Source organism: Procambarus clarkii, chromosome 4 (genome assembly GCF_040958095.1).
Source record: "Procambarus clarkii isolate CNS0578487 chromosome 4, FALCON_Pclarkii_2.0, whole genome shotgun sequence".
Taxonomy (NCBI): Eukaryota; Metazoa; Arthropoda; class Malacostraca; order Decapoda; family Cambaridae; genus Procambarus; species Procambarus clarkii.
In genome coordinates, this window is record NC_091153.1 from 41327958 (window position 1) to 41354398 (window position 26441).

The 26441-nt window shown below is 42.9% G+C and overlaps 1 protein-coding gene across 1 annotated transcript in view; it reads left to right on the top strand.

Annotated features, from left to right (window-relative positions):
• The window catches only part of LOC138371206 (dual specificity tyrosine-phosphorylation-regulated kinase 1B-like), an 80346-nt gene that overhangs the window by 46917 nt on the left and 6988 nt on the right, over positions 1 to 26441 (top strand). The window contains exons 7-9 of the mRNA XM_069336045.1: positions 4580 to 4866; positions 5906 to 6052; positions 6267 to 6702. Of these exons, the coding sequence (XP_069192146.1) occupies positions 4580 to 4866; positions 5906 to 6052; positions 6267 to 6702 (870 nt within the window). The remainder of the gene's footprint in view (positions 1 to 4579; positions 4867 to 5905; positions 6053 to 6266; positions 6703 to 26441) is intronic.

The window sequence follows — 26441 nt, forward strand, 5'->3', positions numbered from 1 at the left end:
TGCTGGGTACGGCTGTGCTCGTGCTGGGTACGGCTGTGCTCGTGCTGGGTACCGCTGTGCTCGTGCTGGGTACGGCTGTGCTCGTGCTGGGTACGGCTGTGCTCGTGCTGGGGTATGGCTGTGCTCGTGCTGGGTACCGCTGTGCTCGTGCTGGGTACAGCTGTGCTCGTGCTGGGTACTGCTGTAGGGCGTATAGATTAGGTCTATATGCCCTACAGTAGGCTGGTATTTAAGCCAGATCTAGTAACATAAATTTCTCTCTAATACTGTATTGGATTTACATCAAATTATATATTTTTGGGTTATATATTTATTTTAGCAACATTATTATGATTAATAAGAGTTATAAAAAATACTTATTTTAGAACCGATTTATTAATTTTATTACTTCGAAACTGTTGGTCACTGAACTGTGGCGACGAAATTGAATGAAACACGCATGGTGCTGTGTGCACATGGATTAGATCCGTCCACTCGCCATGGAGTTCTTGTGCCAATAACATGCATAATTTCTCAAATAGCAGATGTCAATCATTTTATAGTATATATTTGGTTTTATTTAGTTCAGTTTAATTAGGATTATAAAGAGTTATTAAAACACCGGTTTTAGAAATGATTTTTTTATCTGAAACTTTCAAAGTCATGTGTCACTGAACTATGACGACACAGACGAAAGTGAGTGAAACCTCAGTGAAAGTGAGGTTTACAGTACAGTATTCCCTTATCTGTCCACCCTTTATCTGATGTGAAACATCTTTCATCGCAGAAAATGTATATAAGAAGATTTCAACACATTAGCTAGCTATTCACGCGTCAGCCTTTAAATTAATCTGCAAAGATACATGTGCCATAAATCGGTAAACGAAAATTGTTCACATTGAGCAAAAACGAAATCTGTGAACTCTGTCCACAGATTGAATGAAAATCTGAATGAAAATAATTAACGAAAATCTGTGAACTCTGTCCCAACATTGTAAGCAAATCCGCACATTTCCTGCTTTGGCGAACCATTGTTCATCAAAAAGGGGTGAGCAAATCTGGCCTGAAAAGTGTGCAACCTATCCTAAGATTCGTTAAATTGGGGTACGTTGAATCGAGGTTGTACTGTATTATTTTGTGTGCATGTTTCACAAGATGTGGATTCAAACTGATGATGTATATATTTGATGATGTATATTCTAAGATTGGTTTTTGTATTGGCTGTGATAATTGTCTTGGCAGAGTCCTTATTTATATTTTTACTTCCATTCATGTGTCTGCCAGTTTCATATGCAGTGTGTTATCCTGTTTGCACTTTTGTTTACACTTTGTCTTGGGGTGGCCCTTGTGGTTCCCCTGAAGCTATCTTGCTGAGATGGCTCCCTACTACTAGGTCACGTTAACGGTGGAATTCTGTTTGGCCTATTGGGGGACCAGAGCTAGAACCTGGCCCTCCTCACAGAGGTGCAGAGAGCATGGTGATACTCCACAACATGACTGAGAAAGCATCTAGAGTCACTGAACCAGTATGGACCACTGCTGGATTAAGAGACTGAAGCCTAGAAACCACTAAATGAACTCCCTCATCAATGTAGATAGATAATCTAATCTCTCGAAACAAGTGCAAGTTCGTTGGCACTACCCCACTCCCATCCCAAATCAGTGGGGGGGGGGGGGGGGGGGGGGCTCTCAATGCCCACTGGTCTACCAAGTCAGTTATGTCGCTGATGCTGACTGTTGTCTATGTCCGCTGTTGGGCTCTGGGATATTTTTGGGTTTTGGGTCCAGCCAACCTCTTCCTTTGAGCTGTGGGTTCCTTTGGACTCCACTTTCTTATACCACGTTGTGGGCTTGGATTTCAACTCTGTCTCAATGTTTTTGTGTTTGGGTTCCTGAGTTGGGTGGGAGTCTGAGAGAGGACCTTGGGTTTCCTTGGATCTAAGTTGGACCTTTTTTCCTTATGTTCCTTTGTTCCTTATGTTCCTTTGTTCCTTATGTTCCTTTGTTCCTTGTTCCTTGTTGGACCTTTGCCCCTTTTACTTCAGAGTGGGAGAGGGGTTTTTATGTTTCCATTTCCATGTATAAGAGATCTTAATGCAGCTCTTCCCAGGATTCATTTCTGCAGGTTTCTTCCAGAGGTTTCCTTACTCTGGGGTTCCCTCGCTTTGTTGGCTTGCTTGGTATCTGATCCCAGGCCTCTTTCAGAAGATTGGCCCTGATGATGTACCTCTGGTTCAAACTTCTCTCCGGTTTCTCACATCTGATCTTTTGTTTCATTATCACCATTTCTACAGTGAGCATGTGCCTGAATTGATGATGTTCCACTGTGTTTGTCGTCCCAGCGGCAGTATGAGTTTTTTTTGGCACGCTCTTTCGCCACTTCCTTTCCTTGTGTTGTTACTCCTTGGTCTCCGTTCACATGGTGCCTTCATTTCTTTCATGGTTGTTTCTTAATTGGCATCTCGTGCTGAATACTGTTGCCTCTTATCATTTGGTGCTGGCAGAGTTGATGCTGCTTGCATTCAGCATTGATACTTCCTTGGTGCCACTTCGGAATCTGTCTCGTGCATTGTTTCACCTCCGTCTTGCTTATGAACTGCCTGAATCCACTTAGTCCTTGGACCATGTACTTGCTTTTTTTTCCCCATCGTTTATGATGTCCCTTTTTGTTTGGGATTCATTTTTCAAAGTTTGCATAATTTCTGGTGTTGGCTCTCTGCCGCTACTTTTGTGCCAGGAGTTATGTTTCAGTGGATGCTATGTTGGTTGATGCAGTTTCCTTGGTTTCCTGTTCTTAGGCTTGTGTTTCTTAGGTTGTCTGCAGTATCAAAGTCCAACCAGCCTGCGGTCTACCTTCATGCCCATGATGTTCGGAAATTTGCGGCCACAGATTTGTATTGGTCCAGTATTTAGTTTGTTCCTGGGCCTTGTTGTGCCTCTGTCACCTTGGATTGTGTGTCTTGGCCTGGTGTCTCGTCTTTGTTCTGACTGCCTGCAGTTTCTCCTCCTTCCTGGTGAATTGTTCTCTTTCTTCTCCGTAGTAGAGCTCCCTTGTGGTTCCCAACTTTAGGGAGACGCAAAGGGCTGCCCCAGAAACCCAGCATTGAAACCCAGGGATGCTGTAGTGCCTATGGCACTACTATGGCACCCCAACATTGGGGTGCCATAGGCACAATCGGAGAACACTGTATAAACATCAGAGGTCCACGGTTGTTTAACATCCTCCCAGCGAGTATAAGAAATATTACCGGAACAACCGGCAATATTTCAACAACAACAACAGTATTTCAACAAGAACAACAACAAATATTGCTGGACATCTTCAAGAGAAAAACTAGATAATTTTCTCCAAGGAGTGCTGGACCAACCTGGCTGTGGCGGATATATGGGCCTGCGACCCACTCCAAGCAACAGCCTAGTGATCCAAGCTTGGGAAGTAGAATAATTCCCAGAACCCTATCAAGAAGGTATCGAGCAGGAATGTAGCAAAAGGCCTCTTTCTGGGTGAGCTCCCCGATTCCCTCCCTCCATTCCAGGTCATTATTTTTTTGTTTTTTTATTTGTGCATCTGCTCCAGAGTCGGCTTAGTAAACAGCTGGACACCAGGGGCTCTGCCCCACTGGTGGGGGGGGGGGGAGGGGTTAGTGATGATGAGCTTATGCTTGTTTAGAAAGATTTGACAGTTTACATTGTTGGGGGGAATTCATTTATTGGTTTTGAGCCTTTGGTATTTTTTAATCCAGCAGTGGTCTGTGTTGGTTAGCTGACCTTCTGGATGCTTTACCCGTGGGGTGGTGGAATATCACCTGCTCTATGCCCCCTCATACATAATAAGAGAACAGGGGTGACGCCGAGGAAAATAATACTCACATTTCCCCCCCAAAATATATATATGTGGCCCCCCTCGCATATATATATATATATATATATATATATATATATATATATATATGTGAGGGGGCCAGGTACTGGCACTGGTCCACGGTAGGCCAGACATAACTCCACGGCTGATGTGACCTAGTAATAGGAAGGCATTTCAGCGAGATGGCTTCACGGAGCCACCTGGGCTGCTCACCTTGAAAGAGATGCTTCGTTACATTCAACGCTTGTGTGTGCGCATGCGTGTGTGTGTCTGTGCATGCTTACATTCGTACTTAACTTTCTATGAAGTAATGAGACATAGCTCCTGGGTTCTGCTTTTTAGCTATCTTGTTTGCAAGCATGTGCCTGTATATATGTATGTATTATATATGCTGTATATTATTCGTTTCTCTGTTTAACAGTACTGTATTTCATTCTATTTATCCTAAAAAACTTTTTGTAGCTGTTTTGTGCCTATGTTCATTGCAGTTTATTTTTACATAACAATACTGTATTCCCAATAAATAATATTAATTTCTGTTTTTATTTTAAAGATGCTATTTATGTTTATTTTCTGACCGAGTCAGGATATTATTACTGTGTGTATGAATTTCTTCTCTTCTAATTCTAATTAGAATTAAAGAATTCTAAGATAACTAAATTGGACTTGTTTTAAACTGTATTTGCATTACTGGTAATAACCCCATCTTAACATTTCATTTTTATTTTTTTGTAACAGTACGTTTGAAGCGGCATTTTATGTGGCGCAATCACCTATGCCTGGTCTTCGAGCTGTTATCTTACAACCTGTACGACCTCCTGCGCAACACTAACTTCCGTGGCGTGTCACTGAACCTGACTCGTAAATTTGCGCAACAACTCTGTACCGCTCTCCTCTTCCTGTCTACGCCGGAGCTTCAAATAATCCACTGTGATCTAAAGCCGGAAAATATTCTACTCTGCAATCCAAAGCGGAGTGCAATTAAGATAGTGGATTTTGGAAGTTCTTGTCAAATGGGGCAGAGGGTAAGTGTCTTAGAGGCTGTAATCGTAGTTATGAAGGAAAAAGAAATAGTGGAAGCATATAGTATTGGCAAATTAACTCACAGTATACATATTTACACAATGGATTTTGAAACGTTATTTTGTAAATATTTGGATCCGCAAACTGTTGAAGCTCGGTAAGAGACCTTTATTGGGAAATTTTGTACACAATTTATGCTAGAGATGTGCTTACTTGTTACCTAGCTGAACTATATAGAGTAATGGAGGGTTTGGGATTAAATGTGTGTAGATATAGTCATTAATGGCATTGTGAACATGTAGATATTAAGTCTTGTGTTAATCATTTCTTATTGCTAGTTGGAACACAGCGACTTACTTTAGTTTATAAGAATATTTTTAGGAATGCATCATAAATGTTGCCTTTAAATAGTTCACATTTACTTTTGCTTCTCCAGAAGTCAAATTTGGAGACCGTTCCTCACTAGCATATGGAAGATTTATATTTCACTCCTGTTGCCTTATTTGTGAAATATTTATATTTGGCTCCTGTTACCTTAATTTTTTATTAAATTTAGGTATGTGTTCTTTGAGCCAAAGTAACATTTCCCTCATAAGACATGGACTTGGGATTAAGTTACATTTCCATATAATATTACAATATTATGTTTCCAACAATATTACTGGCAATCTGTGTGAGATCACCTTTTATTACTAAGAAATAAGCAGATAACACCACTGATTTCTTCACTTCATATTTTATGTTTGGTGGATAAGTTCGACTTGCCTTATGAATACAAAAAATCACTCCTTTTTCCCTATATGTACCTATCTTTTTGTCTCCTCGGATCTTGTTTCAATTATTGGGCTGAGTGCAGGTCGCAAATGAGATAAAGTATACTCTGTATAGTAGTATATGTATATAAAATATATACAATATATGTATATATTTTCTAAAGCCTGAGAATCTGGCATGGGTACCTCAGTGAACATTATTTCTTTTAAGACACTTTGCATTATTGATGTTCATTTTGTGTGACTTGACACTTCGTTTATTTTCCAGATATATCAGTACATTCAGTCACGATTCTACCGGTCACCTGAGGTATTGCTAGGAATTCCTTATAATATGGCCATTGACATGTGGAGTCTTGGCTGTATACTCGTGGAGATGCATACGGGAGAACCTCTCTTTTCAGGGGCCAATGAGGTGAACTACTTGTGTTTGTATTTTGAACTGTTTGAATGTTTTTGTTCATTATTTTCCTTGATCTAAATTTTATCCAGAAGTCATACAAATTCTTAACTATATTTTGAATATAATCTGTTGATTTTTATTAGGATTTAACATACATTCTAGTGTAATAAAATGTTTGCCTTCTAAGTATTTGATAAAATGGAATTTTAAATTTTTTTTTTTACAGGTGGACCAGATGAATAAAATTGTGGAAGTGTTAGGAATGCCTCCCAAGCATATCCTAGACATGGCCACAAAAGCTCGGCGTTATTTTGATAAATTGCCGGACGGGACTTATATACTTAAAAAACCTAAAGACGGCAAGAAATATAAGCCACCAATGAGTCGTAAATTGCGGGACATTATTGGAGTTGAAAGTGGTGGGCCAGGTGGTCGGCGCTTGAACGAACAGGGTCACTCTGTTTCTGACTATCTCAAATTTGAGGATCTGATAAAGAAAATGCTTGACTATGACCCAAAGACGAGGATTACTCCTTATTACGGCCTGCAGCACAACTTCTTTAAACGGACGAGTGATGAATCCACAAACACTAGCAATTCAACCAGTCCAGCAATTGAACACACTGTGGCCTCTCCTATCAGTCATTCAACCTCACAACCTGGTTAGTATTATTGATGTGTATTTGATACTTGCATGTAATTCCATTGAGTAATCCCTTGATGAAATGTTTTAGATGTTTGAAGCATTTGTTAATTGTCATTAGTAATAGATATACAACACAGTATATGGAAGGGAAAATTACTCTATGGTCTTGTTGAATGTATTTAATTCAGGAAATTCTGAGATTAAAACATATAATGATATGTATACTAATATGCTATACTTGATAAAATAAGGAAATATGAAAGGCGGGAATTGGACGTTGTGCTAATCTGATCGGCAGACCCATGGTTAGGTAAGGAGTGTTGTTCAGTTTAATATACATGTTATTGTGCATTTGCACATTAACATGAGAACCTAACAGTTTATTTGTGCTTTGCGGTACATGTTTGGTTCTGGGGGGAGAGCCACTGAAGCCATCTCGCTGAGATGGCTCCTAACTATTAGGTCACATCAGTCGTAGAGTTCCGTTTGGCCTACCAGGAAAGCATCCAAGAAGTCAGTGAACCAATACAGACCACAACGGATTTAAAGAGACTGAAGTCACAAAACTGCCAAATTCACTCCCCAGCAATTATAAACAAATGATGGAATCTCTTGTAACAAATGCAAGCTCACCAGGTTCCTGGTAAACTGGCAGAAGTCCCAGTTGGCGCTGCCCCCAGTTCAGACTTGGCTGGGCCTCATGTGAGACTTCCAGTCGGCCTAGCTTTCTCTTCCTCTGGCAAAGACTTGGAATCGACTGCAGCATTGCTGCCCGTGGGTGTTGAGGCATTCCCAGGTGACTCGAGTAGTTGTTTGGGAATCTGAAATTTGCCTGCGTATTTTTTTCTGGACAGTGTGCGGTTTCAGGAGCTGTCCTTCCTCTGGTTCCACCCCCTTCCACCTCTGCCATTGGGTTCAAACCCCAATTGCCCTTTGTAAGTTGATACATTGGTGGGTTCCTCTTTGGGATTGTCAAGGTCCAGTTACAGTACTTGATGCCTTCCTCCACCCCTGACTCGACATTATGGATGTGTTGGCTCTGGGTTGGAGTCCTGGGACATTGGCTGGTTTTGTTCCATCAGGTGCTGTGTAATATGCCATAAGGGGGATTCAAACTTTTTTGGATTCTGTGCTCAAGCTTCATTCAGACTGTTCCCAGGTGGTTTATTGTCTCGACTGGGGGAAGAGAGGCTTCCTTTGGTCCATTGTCCTTTGGAGCTGGAACTGGATGTTGTGGGTAGCTCCAAACGCTAGCTTCTCAGGATTTGATTCTCCATGCTGTTCATGTCAGGAAGGGTCCAACTCACAGGTCGCACTAATGGTCTGTTCTGGTTCATTCCTATGTCTATGGAGTAAATCGTTGACGCTGCCTTCTTACAGTGGCTTTGTGAAATTTTCGGGTGCCCCAATGTGGATTTCTTTGCATCGGTCTGGAATCAGCTCCTTTCCTTGATCATGCAGCCCTCTTGGTGGATGGCTCTCAGTCGGACTGGTCACAGAGGAGGTTTCTATACCTCTTTCCCCAGGTCCTGGCCAGGATGGAGTTCTACCAGGAGAGGGTGGTCTTTCTGTCTCCTTGGTGGCCGGCTCGACTTTAGTTTCAAGCACTGCTTGCTCTGTGTCTGAATATGGGTATTATTTCTGCTGCTCTACCTCTTCCAGAAGTTCAACCTATTGACACTGGTTCAACTTGCTTGTCAACTCTCCACACTGGGTCTTCTGAAGTGTCTTTCTAGCCGTCTTCATGGCGAGCGGGTGGTTGAATTGATGGTGTCCTACCTACATTTGTCTGTTTTCCCAGAGACTGAAGAATGTTGACAATCTTTTTGCCATTTACTTTCCCTTTCGTCATTCGTCTTCTGTCTCCATTATTGTGGTCGTTTCATTCCTTTCTTAGTTGTTTACTGACTGTCATCTCATGCTAAATGCTGTTGCCTCTTATTGTTTGGTGTTGGTGGTGCTGCTACTGCTTGTATTTAGCATTGATTCTTCTTGCTACCATTTTGGAAGCCATTTTGCATGTAGTTTCACTTCTGGCTTGCTCATGCACTGCCTCAGCCCTTTTGGTTCTTTGACCATATCCTCGCTTTTCTTTCCTCTCCTCAGTTTTCTGGTACATCCTTCAGTATGGGATTTTTTTTTTTTTTACAACAGTTTTCTTGTTGGTGCCTCACCTTCAGTTATGAGGTTAGGGAAGTTCCTGCAATTTTTCCAGAGGCATGATTTTATTCTTTTAGCTCTGGTCGTTCATTTTGCTCGTCTGCAGCCATCTCCTTTTCTGGTGAAGGTTGAGTCAATGGGTTTCCAGAAAGAGCATTTGGTTATTGATAGGTTGTTGGTTCGGCCGGGGGGTGCATCATGTGCTATGTCCAGTGACGGCTGTTCACCCCTACTTTCATGCAACAAATTCTATGTCAATCCTGTTTGGGTTGAGTTTCTCACCCTAGTGCTTCATCTTCATGTTTCCTTGGTTTCTCCTCCTTGGTGTGTCCCTCATTTTCTTCACCGTGAGTAGTTAACTTCTGAGAGCGACAAGGGCTACCCTAATAAAAAAAACATTGAATGTAATGAAACGCGTGTCTCTGGGTGAGTCCTGGTGGCGCCCCGATTTCCTCCCTCCCTCCCTTCTAGGTCGTCGGTTGGTGGATGTCATCTGTACATCTGCTTCAGAACTTGCATGGAAAACTGTGGGGGACTGGAAACGTGCCACCTCTGCCGCCACCCTCCCCCCCTAAACTGGGGGGGTGTTAACGAGCTCACACATTGTTTCTAGAGATTCGATCATTTACTTGCATTTGGAGGCGTTCATTTTTTTTTTTTTTTTTTTTTTTTTTTTTTTTTTTTTTTAATTCAGCAGTGGTCTGCTAGATTCAAAGAGCAGCGGAGGAGATTATTTGATTAGCTGATTTTTCTACATGCTTTCCAGGTAATGGCACTGTCACCCGCTCTCTCCCTTTTTTATGAGGGGGTGCCAGGTTTTTATTCTAGTTCTCGATAGGCCACACAGAACTCCAGCCATCTCAGCAAGATGGCTTCAGGGAGCTACTGGGGGCTCACCCATAAAGATTATATATATATATAATCTTAGTATATTTTGGTAGCAGGCAGTCTTGCAAACATATGTTGCTGAATATGACCGAAAGGGGAAGATTAATGATTATAATACGAATCTTTTCAATATTTCTTGTGTTTTTCATCATTGTCGGGGAAGTTGAAAATGAACTCTCCAAAGTTCATTTTCACACTTTTATTTTTGGTCTGATGCATATTGCAAGGTTCTCAAAAACTAATTTACCATGCTTTTGTACTGGCTTATATTCTCTTTGGATGAGGTGGTACAGAACAAGTGGATGAAACAAATGGATGAATGGTATAACATAAAGGGATATTGATACGGTATTAAATGCATCAACGTAAACAGCTTAAGTTCTTGCGGCTGCTTGTGTTTCTAAGGCAGGGTCATTGGATCCTGTCTCTGCGTTGGCTCGGGGCCTTGAAGTGGGTAGAATGTAATTGTGTTAACTGGTTGTTGGTTGCTGGTCTTGACTTTTTGATGTGTAGTGCCTCGGTGATGTCCAGTATAATGGCAACAGAAGACTGTGTATGAACTGCTTAGCCACAGTAAGTACAGCATCTCTTGTGTTAATAATTGTATCTCTGTCGACAGTTGTATGTCTTCAGTTGGAATAAGGAGCCCAAGAGCACCTGAAGAAAGTTTCACACTTCATGTCACCCAAGTGTATGGGCACGACAGGATTTTGCCAAGCCCCAAAGGAGAAAGAGCGTTGGCAGCCAGCCAAGATGAGTCCAGAACCACTTAACACTTTCATGCTCTAGCATAGTAAAGTAAAATTTGAGTTGCATCATAGTAAAAAAAGATGATGCAACTCAAATTCAAGGAAAGCAGGACCCATCACAGAAGTGAGGTTCGAATTCTGCAGGAGGTACTGCAAAAGGTCTTCAGGAGTGTCCAAAGGGAGACTCGGGAAGAGGGAACCTCTGGAAAGACAAATCTGCAGAACTGAACAGCACATGGAAATGTATCCTGGGGGAGAGCCACAGTTAAATCCAGCTCATACCAGTCTGGAGGATATGAGAATTCCTCTCATGTTAGCATATGATGCTTTTTGGAAATAACAAAATGTCAAGAAGAATCCAGGAACATCCAAAAACTACAAGCAGATATTAATAAGGTTTTTGACTGGGCAGCAGAAAATAACATAACAGTGATAAATTCCAGGTACTCGGGTACGGTAAAAATGAGGACCTTATACATAATACAGGGTACAAAACACAATCAAATGTGCCCATAGTAGGAAAGCAGCATGTAAAGGATTTGGGAATAATGATGTCTGACGACCTAACTTTTAGGGAACATAACCAAGCAAATATTGCGTCAGCCAGAAAAAATGATAGGATGGATTATGAGAACTTTCAAATCCAGGGATCCCATCACAATGGTTGTACTCTTCAAGTCACTTGTGCTGTCTTGTCTTGAGTACTGCTCAGTACTCACTTTTCCCTTCAGAGCAGGAGAGATTGCTGAAATAGAGGGAATACAGAGAACATATACAGCATACTTAGACACGATAAAGCACCTAAATTATTGAGATCATCTCAAAGCTCTCCAAATGTTCTCACTAGAAAGGAGATGAGAGAGATACCAAATAATATACATGGACAATACTGGAGGGACAGGTCCCAAATCTATGCAGTAAAATAACAATGTACTGGAGTGAACAATATAGAAGAAAATGCAGAATAGAACCAGTGAAGAGCAGGGGTGCCATAGGCACGATCAGAGAACACTGTATAAACATCAGAGGTCTACGGTTGCTCAACATCCTCCCAGTGAGTATAAGAAATATTGCCGGAACAACCGTGGACATTCTTCAAGAGAAAACTACGTAGTGTCACCCGCTGACACTATCCTACACCTGTGCAGTGTAGGTTCAAGAAGTGCCGGACCAACCGGGCTGTGTTAGATGTGTGGGCCTGCGGGCTGCTTGAAGCAACAGCCTGTTGGACCAAGCTCTCACAAGTCAAGCCTGGCCTTGGGCTGGACTTGGGGAGTAGAAGAACTCTCAGAGCCGCCATCAAGCAGGTATCCAGTGGCCCAATTCGGGCTCCTGGAGATTGCTATGAAAACTCCAGGGCAAAGCCAAAGTCATTATCCAATGCCTGGGAAAGAAAGATGTCATTCAAAGGAGAAGGTACAGAGGAGGAATGTAGTTGTGAAGGAGAAAACTGTAACTTTGGTTGGACTAGATGTCTCGACTACCTCCATTCTCAAGAAGGAAGAGGCAATCCCTGGAATTTGCTGTGCTAAACCCGATCTAAACTCTGCCTCAACTCTGAAACCCTCAGACATTTTGGAGCGTTAAGCAAGGTGAACCACTCCTGCTGGGGATAGGAGAGGAGGCATAGCTGGAGCCTAGGTGGAAATCGCCAGCAGCTCCAATTCCTCCACACACACACAGGGCAATAACGGGGCATTTTTCTGAGCAAAAAGTCGCGAACTTTAAAGCCTGGCAAACTGAGCCTGTAATGCGGCACTTGCTTGAATCTCCTCTACTTCAGATGCAGGATGAAAAACCATAGGGAAGGAACCCCACAGGATTCGGGGTCATAAGAGTCATTGACCCAACAAACAGCATGGCAAAGGCAGAATGATCATCTCCATGTATCAAAGGGGACGAATGGTGGGCTGTCCTCTGTACATAACTGACCTTGCCAAAGACCGACTGGGGAAAACCAGGACCTGCCAGTAATAAGCTAAACAGTAATAAGCACTGTTGCTAAACAGTGCTATGGCACGGGGGATGCTTGCCACAGAAAACAGGAACCACAATTAGCCCACTACCTGTGCTATGGTGTGCTGTTTAAACACAGCGTGCGAGCCCTCGAGTGCATCTGACTCAACCTATTGAATGCTCCCAACCAAGGGCCTAAACAGAGGTGTCAGACAACCCTTGTAATACCTGAGATAAAGTACTCCACTCAGATGGTGTAGCCTCAAAAGGGAAAACCCCCCACACACACACCAGAGAAGGAACTTTGTTAGTGCAAGGGCAGTGCTGAAGAACATCCTGGGAAGTGACCTCTGGATGCATGCAGTAAGAAGGCCAAAAGCAAAGTCCACACAACAAAACTTGACAGAAAAGCCTGTTCATGAAGCAAATACTATAATGAAACAAAGTAGTAAAAGAAAGACTGACAAAACAAGTTCTAGGATGGCTGGCACTTAGCTTAGAAGCATTAAGCAGGTCGCTGCTTACTGTCAAGCAGGTATCACTGGGACCTGCTCACGAGAAATGGACCAAGGAGCACTACTGTTTTGCTTTTAGCAGTGCATCAGCAAATGAACTGAAATGCCTGCTGATGCTGAACCAAGCTCCGTGCTGCCTGGTGGCAGCATTTGGTAATAACAGGTTCGAGCTAGTTTCATGGGATTTCTTTTGCTTTGATTGGATTGTTTTTTGGCAGCTGTTTGGCAGATTCTAACTTTAAGTCTTGTGATCCCAGTTGTTGTCTTTAAAGCTTTGCTAACTTTCTGGATGTTATTTTCTCTCTGCGCACTGTGTGATGGGAAAGGAAGGGGAAGGTTCTGGCTCTGGTCCCCGGTAAGCCAAACTGAGCTCCCGCAACTGACCTTGTAGCGTGGATCAATCTCAGCAAGATAGGTACATGGAGCTCTCTCTCCTCCCCCCCCCCCCTCCAATAAAATCTGATGTAATTTACTTTGTCCATGGAAAGCCAGGAAATCTTGTGATGACATTGATTACTGGATTGTACCTGGATGGAGTTCTGGGAGTTGTTCTACTCCACAATCCTGGCTTGAGGCCAGGCTTGTCTTGTAAGAGCTTGATCCAACAGGATGTTGACTATTCATCTTTTTCTTGACTAATTTGGTTCTGGCAATATTAGTTAAACTTGTTGGGAGGATATTTAACTGCCATGGACCTTTGATGTTCAGACAGTGTTCTCTGATTGTTCCTATGGTACCTCTACTCTTCACTGACTTTAGTCTGTATTTCTTTCCATATTGTTCACTTCAGTATGATGTTGTTGTACTGTCCAAATTAGGGACCTGCCCTCCAGTATTTTCCATGTATATATAATTTGGTACCTTTCTCATCTTCTTTCTAGAGAGTAAATTTTGACACTATGCATGTTGTCTGTATTCTTTTATTTCAGCAACCACTCTCACTCTGAAGGGAAAGTGATTATTGAGCAGTACTCAAGGCAGGGCAACACAAGTGATTTGAATAGTATTAGCATTGTGATAGGATCCCCTGGAGTTGAAGGTTCTCATAATCCATCCTGTCATTTTTCTAGCTGATGCTATATTTGCTTGGTTATGCTCCCTAAATGTAGGTTATCAGACATGATTACTCTCAGATCCTTTACATGTTGCTTTCCTACTATGGGCAGATTTGATTGTACCCTGTACCTTGTATTTTGTTTAAGACCCCACAGCAAAATAGTGCACCTCCTCTTTGAAAGCCACCGCGCTACTGACTCGACGCGACAGAGGACTTGGTCTCCCGCATGGAGATGGGTGCTTGCCAAGTTTCCTTGATGTTATTATATTTCTCAAATTTTTCTGCAATAAATCCTAATTTTCATAAACACTCATGCGTGTCCGTTTGGTTGCGCCAGCGAAGATTTATTCGTAAAATGTATCTTTTTAACATATTTGAACAAACTTTTCACGAGTCTGATGCCACAGCCCACGTGACTTCGCTGGAATTTTTTTTAAATATTTTATTTTTAGGCAATATTTTTTGTTTACAATTTGTTTAGGCTTTGTTTACAATTATTAAACAGTTAATGAGCTCTGAAGCCCCAGGAGGCTGTTTATAACAATAACAACAGTTGATTGGGAAGTTTCCATGCTTATAGACTGCTTAATAAATGTAACCAAAACTGTCAAAGATTGAGGAAAGATGTATATGTTCGTAAGTGCTTGCGTAACTGTTTCGTGAATCTGGGGGCGGAAGAACAACAGCTCATGGTCTTAGCACCACACAGGGGGCCGAGGTCAAGCAATATTCCCACAGGAGCAGGAGGCCAAATTCCAGAGTGTTTGAAGCCTCAAACCCAAAATGCCACAGATATTTTTTTAGGCTGTATGCTTGGCTATTTATTTATTTGCAGTAATTATTTGTATACATTGGGTTGTAAGAGTACATAGCCCAATTTGTATTTCTTGTTTGTCGGCTACATAATAACACACATGCAGTACATAACCGAAATTTAATTTTTGGTTTGTGGATTATTTTTGTTTGTCTCCAATTTAAGGATAAACAGAATGTTTGCTACGTTGATGGGGTTCTTAGCCATTTTGGCCTTGGCTGATTTTTCAGTGTTGAGGCTTCTGGTGTGGCCTTTTGAACCTTGTTCAATTTCCTTTGGCCCTGCAGTGCTTGTGCTGCACTTGGGTATATGGCACACAGATTCTGTTCTTTGTCCTGGAGCCACGTCCGTGCTTTTCCGCAACAGATGAATGACCCGGTCTGCCCTTTCTGTTTTCCAGGAAAACTGGTTTCCTCTTTGCAGGCACCATTGTGAGTACTCTGGAAAGCTGCCAAGTCCCTCCCCTGTTTTTCTTCAAGGGGGACATGCTCTATATACTTATAAACTCTGCATTCATTATATTAACTCACCGTATACATTATAGCACCCCTGTAATCCTTGCACTCATTTCACCACTCCATTCATATCATAAGTTATTAAGCCAGCACTAAGGTACTTGTACCTCTCTTGATTGGCTGTGATCAAAACAACTCCCTATCGCAAAGTACTCATTATATCCAGCATTCTCATTACACTTCTTATGCGCATTATGCAGTGTATTCATCACACTTCTATACTCATACCCGTCGTATTTGTTACTCCTCCATTGCGAGATACTGTTTGGTGATCCATAAATACCTTTCCTCAATTTTCCTTGTGTGGTCGAACACTTCTAGTTTTACTGTGTTTTTGGAACTCGTTTATCTGCAGAAAATAAACCAAAGACCTCGTCCTTATAGGATTTTCACATTAAATTAATAAACTTTGTTGCTACCTGTTATACACCACACCATTTGCATCATGCACAATATAAATGCTCTAATGTTCTGCATGCAAAATCAATACAGAAATGAATGTACTTGCCAGAAAAAACAAAAACACGTTGTATTCCTCTTCCAAAGTGGTGAGATGCAGGAAGGTGGGTGAGGAGTTTACAGTGTGGCGTCTGGGGTGGGAGAAGGGCTTCCTGTAGACGACGAGCTTACACAATCTGCTGAGGTTTTCTTACAAATATCTTGCAGGTTCGTTTGCTTTAAATACCTGTAGTTGTGTTTTTCCTTAACCCCTCCAACTGTGCGGCAATAATATGTACCTCTTGCCTCCCTGCGTATAAAAAAATTATATCAATTTTTTTATGTACTGTGTTTAGCTGTAGTGAAGTCGACTACTTTTGGTTACTAGTGGGCAGGGTGGCTGGGTATGGTAGCCTGGTGGTGAGTGATGGGATGTGGTGCTACATGGCATTTCTCTTTTCATTTTCTTTCACTATTTCTCGCTTTATTTACGTTTGGTCTAGTCAAATGATGGCATATGAGGGGCTCCGTCTAGCTACTCCTGTGATGAGTGGTCATATCGCCCTTACTGACCACAACTAGGTGGCAAAACACTGCTAGCCCACTGACCCGATCCTACCTAGTGCCTGACACAACAATGAATTTAGCACATTTATAAACTTAACAAACCCAGCCCAAACATCATCTTTCTTCATGACTTCAGCTTATGCACCTAAAATGAAAATAATGTGGCAAATACCATTATATCAGAGAGAATCCCAGGAAGCAATCTGAATGAAATCACACAACAAATGACCTTTTACTGTATGTAAAATCATTTATATATACATACATGTATGAATGTAAAAAGCAAAATCTGAATGGCAGATTTGCTTTAATCTAGCAAAAAGTAGAACCAACTAGAAAAGAAAACACCCTGGACCATATTGTGTAAGGGACGAAGACTTTTCAACTTTCCTTCTTTGTGGTATTCAAAAGAAAACTATAAACAGAGCACCACCAAGGAGGCTTGGTCAGAGACCGGGCCACATGGGTCCTGATTCCCGAACCGGTACGAGGTAGACACAAGGTATGTTGGAAGGAGTTAGGACAGAAAATAGGATGGGGTTAAAGGCAGCTGAATAATGACTCTGAAAGAAGCTTTCATATTTCCTCAAACTTTTATATCTTAGGTCTTGAGACCTGCTCCCTCAAGAAAGGAGTAACACATAATAAATGAAAAAAATAAACTAGGTGAAACATGGAGTCATGCCAGGAGTTGTGCAAATGAACAGATGCAATGAACATCTGTTCACATGTTCAAATGTGCAGGCACCAGTATAGATACCAGTTTCAAGGGAGCATCATAGGATGTGTCGAAAGTAGATGAAATTTTAGTTCTGCACAGTAGCTGTGAAATGTGGACCTTTGGTATAAGGAAGCTTGGACTTCAGGTTAAGGAACAAGTTGTCTGATGAGATATGATGCTATAACCAACTCACAGTACCAAAGGCATGAAGCTTGCAAACCCTAGTATCAGGAGAAAGTACAGTAAAGATGTGCATGGAAGTCAAAGCAATAAAAGAGAGCAAATCTGCACCCCTCTCCAATACCAGGTAAACTGAAGCTATGACAAAAACTAGGCAGGCTCCAGTGGATTATAAGAAAGGCAAGTATAAAAAGTTTTGTACTTGACTGAGTACAGGGTATGAGAAGTAGGGTAAAAAGTTCAGGAGCTACAGAAATGCCAGTCTAAAATAAGCACCATTATTGAATATGGTCTACCACCTCTTAAATAGCACAGTAAGGAATGAGAAGACTAGCCAGAGAGAGACGACCACTAGTGAAGGGTTAGGGTACTCCCAAGTAACCACCACACCAATGCCTAATGCGGTCGAAATCGCCAGAAAATATCAACAGCCAACACTGTTAGTGGGACATGGACAAAATGTTCAAATTACCCTGGTGGTCTTGCTCAAAGGGTAACAATGAACTTGTGGTCATGCCCAAAAGCTTTATCTGCAAAGCTCAACCAAGAATCCCTATTGAAAAATACAACCCTGAAGCACAGTCGGGCACAGCATCAAGCCGTAAACATTTGGATACGTAACAGAGAAACCCCGAGTGGGAAATAAATCGTACTCAAAAAGCATTGATGGATTGTGTCATCCATCGAAGACCAGATGCAAACTCCCCAAAACCAAAGTCTTATCAGGCTAAAACAAAGCAGCATCAGTAACAGCTCAGATCTGAATCTAATCATAGTATGACAGCTGAGTGGACAGTGCTCGGGATTCCTAGTCCTAAGGTACCAGGTTCGATCCCCGGTGGTAGAGGAAACAAATGGGCAGTTTCTTTCATCCTGATGCACCTGTTCACCTGGCAGTAAATAGGTACCTGGGAGTTACAGCTGCTACAGGCTGCTTCCTGTGGGGGTGTGTAACAAAAAGGAGGCCTGGTCAAGGATCGGGCCGTGGGGACGCTAAGCCCTGAAATCATCTCAAGATAACCTCAAGAAGATAGCCTGAACAAACTCAAATACATGTCCCTGAAACACAGTTTCAGAATATGCCGTACACAAACCAACATATCAGAGTATGACGAAGTTGGTGTTAAGAGTATCCCTCTTCATTGACTCTGCAAGATGCTTGCTGACCACAATCCAAAACTGCTAGTTGAGGTTGTGTAGCAGGATTGAAAAAATAGTGGCAAGGTGCATTTAAAACATCTCTTGTCAGCCTACACAGGCTATTTGAGCACACAGTGTAAAAGCTGTTTATAAACAGTTTAAACGGTAAAAGCAGTTTACGAAGCTGTTGGTATGCTTTAGGCTCCAGGGCATCCTGCGTGGAGCTAAGGTCAGGTCTCTTTGATACCACATCTCTTAATACTATTGTACCACAGAATTTACAACAAATTGCTTATTATTTTTCTTCAATGCATTTTGTGACTTATGGGTCAGTAATGCTGTGCATCATTGTATGCTTCAAAATGTATGAGTAATGCATAATACTTAGTATAGTCTCATTTTTCTGGACATTTCAGCACATGTATGTTTTATACCGATGTGCGTCATAATTATGTCTCCTCATTTTCACAAAATGACTGAGTAAGTCATGGTAGACTGTAGCAATTAGTACTATGCTTGCATGAAGGCCACTAGAATTTCTGTTTTTAAGAAATTCTTCACTCTTGCAAGTTTTAATAAAACCTAATAAAGATTTAACCCTTAAAGGTCGGTTATCTTGATCTCTGGGATAATGCCGTTACTGTCATTCGCCAATTTTAGGTATGACTGGATTCTCTGGAGGGGGTTCCTTGTGGCTCTCGAAAGCTATTAGATTAGATTGCTTCATATTAATAGGTCACATCAACTGCAAATAGTTGTGTTGGCCTACCAAGAACCAGGGCCAGAATCTGGCAACCATTCATAGAGGTGCAGAGAACAGGTAACACTTCAACACCTCACCACAGCTCACCAGTGGGGCAAGGACCAACAGTCCCTACACCACTGCTTTTCCTTATTCTCATATGAGATATGGACAAGAATACAAGTCACAGGTTCGTATCGTCATTTGCAAACGACACAAAAATCAGCATGAAACTTACTTCTGTGTAAAACATTGAAAAACTACAAGCAGATTATTAATAAAGAGCAGTAGAAATTAACATAACTTTTAACAATGACAGGCACTTAGGTACATGTATAGTAAAAATGAAGACCTTAAACAAAATGTAGAGTACAAAACACAATCAAATCATAAAAGGAAAAAACATGTAAAGGATCTGGGAATAATGATATCTGATGACCCAACATTTAGCGAATATTGCACGAGCCAGAAAAATGATAGGATGTATTATGAGAACCTTCAAATCCAGGGATCCCATCACAATGGTCATACTGTTCAAATCACTTGTGCTGTCCTTTCTTGAGTACTGCTTGATACTAACTTACCCCTTCAGCAGGAGAGGTTGTTGAAATAGAAGGAATACAGAGAACATACACAGCATACATAGACACGATAAAGCACCTTAACTATTGGGATCGTTTTAACACACTCCAAATGTACTCTTTAGAGAGGAGACGAGAGAGGTATCAAATAATATATACATGGAAGATACTGGAAGGCCAGGTTCCAAATTTACACAGTAAAATAATAACGTACTGGAGTGACCGATATGGAAGTAAGTGTAAAATAGTCAGTGAAGGAGAGAGATGCCATAAGCACAATCAGAGAACACTGCATAATCATCAAAGGTCCATGGCCATTCAACATTCTCCCAGCGAGCATAAGAACCATTGTCAGAACAAATGTGGATGTCTTTAAGAGAAAACTGGATAGTTTTCTTCAAGAAGTGTTGGACCAACCGTGCCTAGGTTGATACGTGGGCCAGTGGGCCACTCCAAGCAACAGCCTGTTGGACCAAGTTCTCACAAGTCACCTGGGCTGGGCTTGTGGCGTAGAACAACTCCCAGAACCCCATCCAGGTATTATCTAGGTTCAACCAGAAAAAACTTACAGAAAGTCAGCAGAGCTTTACAGACAACTGGAGGGATCACAGAAAACAAACTCTCAAAAAATGCCAAACTACCACAAATGAGTCTCGTGGAACAAAGTACTCACTCAAATTAACTCAAAACTCATTAGTACTGATTATCACCACCAGGTGTCCCAGCTGCTAGCCAGCTTCCCAAATCAGTTCTGTTTCTGATGTTGGTGTCACCACACCAACTTATAGTACTTGCGACCACACCAGCTTGTGAGTGAGCCCTGAAGCTTCAAGGTAAGTGTTGGCCATTCATGGATTTGCTTGTCATGTGGTGGCCATTTGCTTTATTGTATTGTTTCCTATTTTAGTGTAGCCTCACTTCAGTGTAGCTGTCATGGTCCTTATGGAGTGGCCCAGCAAGCCCAGTTTTTCTGTTTTCTGAGTTTCTTGGTTGTTCGTCGTCTTTTCTATCTGACGATGATCATTCTTTCTGCCTCCGCCATACTTTCTTTTAGTTTGGGGGTGGTTTCAACCCTGAGTCTTGTGAGGTGTGTTCTTTCTGGGTCTCTGCCGTGACAGGTTCTCCGTCCCAGTTGGAGGCTTTCCAGAGCTAGGTTTGCCTGTGTGAGGCATTCATGGTATATTGACTAGCTGGAAGCATGAGTTGACCCCTGTGGAGTTTAGGAACCCAGAATTGGAGGTGTTGGCAATCTGCACCTAGACTTGGTCCACATACCTTCATCCATTTCCTGTGGATGTGGTTCATCCCCCTTATGGTCTTGTCTCGTGGTTCCAGCTTTGAAGCATCTGAAGGTTTCGGAGTCAGGTTGGGGCCTAGCTTGGTCTTGAAGGGGGTTGTTCCTTCTACATTGATGGTGGAGGTAGTCGAGCCATCCAGTCCCTCTGGAGTTTCGGGGCATTTACCTTCACAACTGTTCTTTGCCCCGAGCCGTCTTCTTGGGAGGACACCTTCCGGTCTCAGTTGTTGGGTGAGGACTTCAGCTGTGCCTTGGGCCGTTGTGGTAAGCTTCTCGGTTTTTGTCTCCCCTTCTTAATAGGGGGAGTCCATGGAGTTCCCTAGGGTGTTTTTCAGCCCTTCTTGGTTCCCTCTATGGATGGAGGGGCTTGTGTTGCAGGGGAATCATTTTTCTTATCCTCCTGCCATTCATGAGTTGGATCGCATGGCTGCTCTCTCAAGTTCATTTCCTGTCCTGTTAGGTGACTGATTAGTCGTTTTCTCTGAGGTTTTCATCCTACCATGCTGCACATATGGTGGTTTGTGTGGATTTGCTTTGGTACCTCCTGCAGAGTTCAGACCTCTTTTCAGTGATGGGATCGGCCTCTTTCAAGTTTGGGTCCATCTGCTTTTTGGTTATAGTTTGAGGTCTTGGGCTCATCCTGGCTGGCTGACAAATACTTTCCTTTCCTTTCCTTGTGGTCTTAGCAGTCTGTCATTCCTGTGTGCTTGAGTGGTGGGAGTTGAGCTTTGTCTCTCAAGTGGTTCTGAGTGGGACTCAATTTGTCCTTGTTCATTCCTGTCTGTTTCCACCAGCACCTCCCAAGGATGTGGGCAAGTAGCAGCCCCATATGCAGCTGCCTACACTTTCTAAGGCTCTTATTTTAGATGACCACAGGGCATGTTTGCATCTGGTTGCAGTCTTGCATCTCTAAGTCCTCGTGAAGGGGCTTTGTGAGTCTCTCTTGTGAAGAAGTGGAGTCGCTGGGGTCTGCTCTGGGTGTGGAGGCCTTGCAGCATGCAGTTCTGGCTCTGGTGGCCTTGCCCAAAATGGCAGCCCTCTCCTTCAGGTGGTGGTGACGGCATTTTATTCCACCCACCTCGTGTTGGCAGTGTGTGCTTGTCCATTGTTTACATTTAGTGTGGTCACTTATCCTTGTGGCTGCTTCATTGTTTTTTGCCTCTCTTTCCTGAGGCCGTCAGAGTCAGAGGCCTGGTCGACGACTGGGCCGCGGGGACGCTAAGCCCCGAAAACATCTCAATGTGGTAGCTCAGGTTGTTTCAGCGGTGGCTTTTCCTTCCCTTGGCTTGAACCTGGCCACCCCTGCGTATTTGTCAGGCTAGCACAGGTCATTGTGGCCCACCTGCATTTGTTAGCGCTTGGTGTGGGCCCCTAACAAGCCTGTGTGTTAGATCGCTATGGATCTAGTTCTTTCCCAGCTCACTGTGTTCGGGTTCCTGGTGAACTGCCGGAAGTCCTAGTTGGTGCCGTCTCAGCTTTGGACTTGGTTGGTGTCTCTTTCCCATGCCTCTGTTGGCTTTGCTATGCTATGCTTCACCACCTGCTGTTGAATCAACCCTGGGTGACTCGTCGATTGGTTGTGCGGGACCCTGAACTTTTCCTGTATTATCTATTCCCAGGGCAGGAGTTGGCTCCAGGGGTTGTACCGAATTCTCTATGTGCCTTTTGTATGCTTTTGCTTTGCCAACTTACCCTTTTGAGTTTTTCAGGGTATATATCCATGGCACCACCCTCCCCCCTCGCTCAATGTGTTTATAGATGCCCTGTCTCTGGGATGGGGCTTCGTGGCCTGCACTCACCAGGCTGCCCTGGGTCAGTAGTCGGGTCTGTTCCTTTGGGCTCATAGCATGGTGTGCAAGTTTGCATCTGTGTGGCACACATTGAATAGGATTTGGCTTCTTCTGGGCTTGGCAGGCATGGCAGGATGTGCAGAATACCCCCGTTGAAGAACACAGTTGCAACAGGTACTCTGAGAGAGAACTGCATCAACATCAGAGGCCCGAGACTGTCCAACACGCTTCCACTACACATAAGGGGCATAACTGGCCGACCCCTCACAGTGTTCAGGAGAGAACTATCAACATCAGAGGTCCGAGATTATTCAACACGCTTCCACTACACATAAGGGGCATAACTGGCTGACCCCTCACAGTGTTCAGGAGAGAACTATCAACATCAGAGGTCCGAGATTATTCAACACGCTTCCACTACACATAAGGGGCATAACTGGCCGACCCCTCATGGTGTTCAAGAGAGAACTTGATAAACACCTCCAAAGGATACCTGATCAACCAGGCTGCGTGTTAGATGGGCCTCCTCGTCCAGGAACGAGGAGGCCTGGTCCGGACATTGAGCCTCAAAATCATTGCAAGGTAACCAGCCCCAGTGGTTCCATCACCTTCCTGCCCTCCAGGTTCATCGGTTCTTTGAGAGTTTGTTCATCATATCCAGAACTGACTTGGAGAGCCAGTAGTAGGCTGCCTGGTGGTGGTAATCGGTGCTGATGGGGTTTGAGCTCATTTGTGTGAATCCATCGGTCCATGTGACTCATTTGTGGGAGTTGTTTAGTAGGTTTTTTTGAGGGGGGGGGGGAGCGTGGCCTATTGTCACCTGCTCTCTGTACGCCTCTGATGGAAAAGCCAGGTTTCAGCTCTGGTCCATGGTAGGCCAAACAACAGTGCCGATGTGATCACTTAATATGAAGCAATCTCAGGAAGGTAGGCCCCAGTGGCTTCCTGAAGCTGACGGCTGAATGGACAGTGCTCGGGATTCATAGTCCTAAGTTTCTGGGTTTGACCCCTGGTGGAGGCGGAAACAAATGGGCAGAGTTTATTTCACCCTGATGCCCCTGTTCACCAAGCAGTAAATAGGTACCTGGAAGTTAGACAGCTGCTATGGGCTGTTTCCCGGGGAAGTGTAACAAAAAAAGGAGGTCTGGTTGAGGACCGGGCTGCGGGGACACTATGCCCCGAAATCATCTCAAGATAACATAACCTCTAGAAATTGGCATTTCATTACATTCAATCCTGGGTTTATACAAATAATGTAAATGTGGTTATAATACATGTAGATGAATGTAATGGAGTTACTAATACCCATGAACAATTCTGCAAGGCATCTGGAAGTGCTTAGTATACGATGAGATTATGATGTACAAGTGGCCTGAGGTTATCATAGGATCACAATTTAGTGCGTTACACCAGCATTTCTGGTTAGAATAAATCTATATGGATGTGATGGACTTAACCTATGCACACAAAACATAATGTTATTGTTTTGTATTTGCTTACTATGTGATGAGATTATAGTGTATTAGTGGCCTGCTGTTATCATCAGTCACATTTGGTCTTTCCTGCCAGTTTTTGAATCTATTCCTGGATGACAGAATAGCTGTAAAAAAAAAAAAAGGTTGAATGTATGAAAACACCAATTTCTGGGTGAGCCCCGGTGGCTTCCTGAAGCTGTGCACTGAGATGGTACCGTCTAATAGATCACATGAGCTGTAGAGTTCTATAAACCTACCTGGACCAGAGCTGGAACCCTGTTCTCTCAGATACGCAGCGAGTCAAAACAAACTACTGCTGGATTCAAGAGAGTCTGAAGCCTCAAAACCCACCTAAAGAACTCCCCAACTATGTACAGAAATGACTGAATTCGCTCTGAAGTACTGTGAGCTCGTTCACCCCACGTTCCTCACTCGTTTGGGTGGTTGCAAGCTGGCTAGACAATAACACTGCGAATGACCTGAGAAATACGAGCCATGGAAACGGTAAAAACCCACAAGGCATCCAGTGAAACACAATTATTGGCACAAAGTCCAATAAGTCCAACAACAAAGTCGGAATTTGCCCGAAACGCTGCGCGTACTCGTGGCTTTACAAGATTGTAAATACTATGCTATGTATTCTCTCTTAACACAATGTATCTTCTTGTATATAAATAAATAAATGCGAACATGCCTGAATGGTCCCCAGGACAATATGCAACTGAAAACTCACACCCCAGAAGTGACTCGAACCCATACTCCCAGAAGCCACACAACTGGTATGTACAAGACGCCTTAATCCACTTGACCATCACGACCGGACATAATGAGGTGATAGCCGAGGCTATTTGAACCACCCCACCGCCGGCACTCGGATAGTAATCTTGGGCATAGCATTTTACCAAATCACCTCATTCTCAGTGCCGGCGGTGGGGTGGTTCAAATAGCCTCGGCTATCACCTCATTATGTCCGGTCGTGATGGTCAAGTGGATTAAGGCGTCTTGTACATACCAGTTGTGTGGCTTCTGGGAGTATGGGTTCGAGTCACTTCTGGGGTGTGAGTTTTCAGTTAAATAAATAAATAAATAAAAAGTTAGTGGAGGAGACCCCTGGAAGCCAACCAACTCATTCCTCCAGAAAAGGAGCCAACTGCAAATGCACATAGCACTCACTAGGGCCAAAAAAAGAGCAAAAACCCCCTGCCTCCAGAGGAGAGCATGATGCTTCCCAGCCTGACAACCACAGGCAAGAGAAATAAAAAAATGTCTGGGTGAAAGTATCATGGACTGAAGGGGACACTGTAAATTTAGAGGAAGAAGGAAAAGCAAAATCAAATGTCACCACTTTCTGCACCTTTGTGAGGGGGGGGGGGGGGCAGGTTCTAATTTAATTTTAATTATCAGGAGAAAGCGCCAATCCATTACGACTATATAGCACTGGGAAGGGATCAGGAAAAGGCTTTGGGATGGGACGGGGGCAAAGGAATGGTGCTCAACCACTTAGACGGTTGGGGATTGAACGCCGACCTGCATGAAGCGAGACTGTCGCTCTACCGTCCACCCCAAGTGGCCAGGTTCTAGCTCAGCTTCCCAGTAGACTTATAAAACTCCATGGCATCACGCTGATGCTACCTAATACATGTACCTAATCTCAGTGTATCACTTCAGGGAGCCACGAGGGGCTTCTGTCAGAAAAGTAGGTTACAGACACTTGCTTTGAACTGTGCTAGGAACAAGTTTACATACATTATTGGTGTATATGTTATATTATAGACCTATATACAGTACTTAATCACTGTTTTAGTCACTGGTGTATACATAAATTAAGTTATTCAACCGTGTGTGTGTGTGTGTAAACTAAAGTAACACAACGAACATAAAAACCATCAACTTGAACGTGATAAAATACTTAATTTTTTAAAGTTTTTCATTCCTTACCTTTGGCATGCAAATATATCATTCTACAAATCCTTGAGGTAGTAATTTTGATAATAGCCGCTCTTTGAGGGTTAATGATTCGCAGGTTCATTGCAAGTTAATGAAGCCGGTTTTTGCTATAATTCATCAGACTATGACAGGAAGTAGAATAATGAAGAGACACAATGATCAAAGGAAACCATGGTTTATTGGAGACATGTTTTTGAAAGTAGTAATGAAATTTTAGACTTTC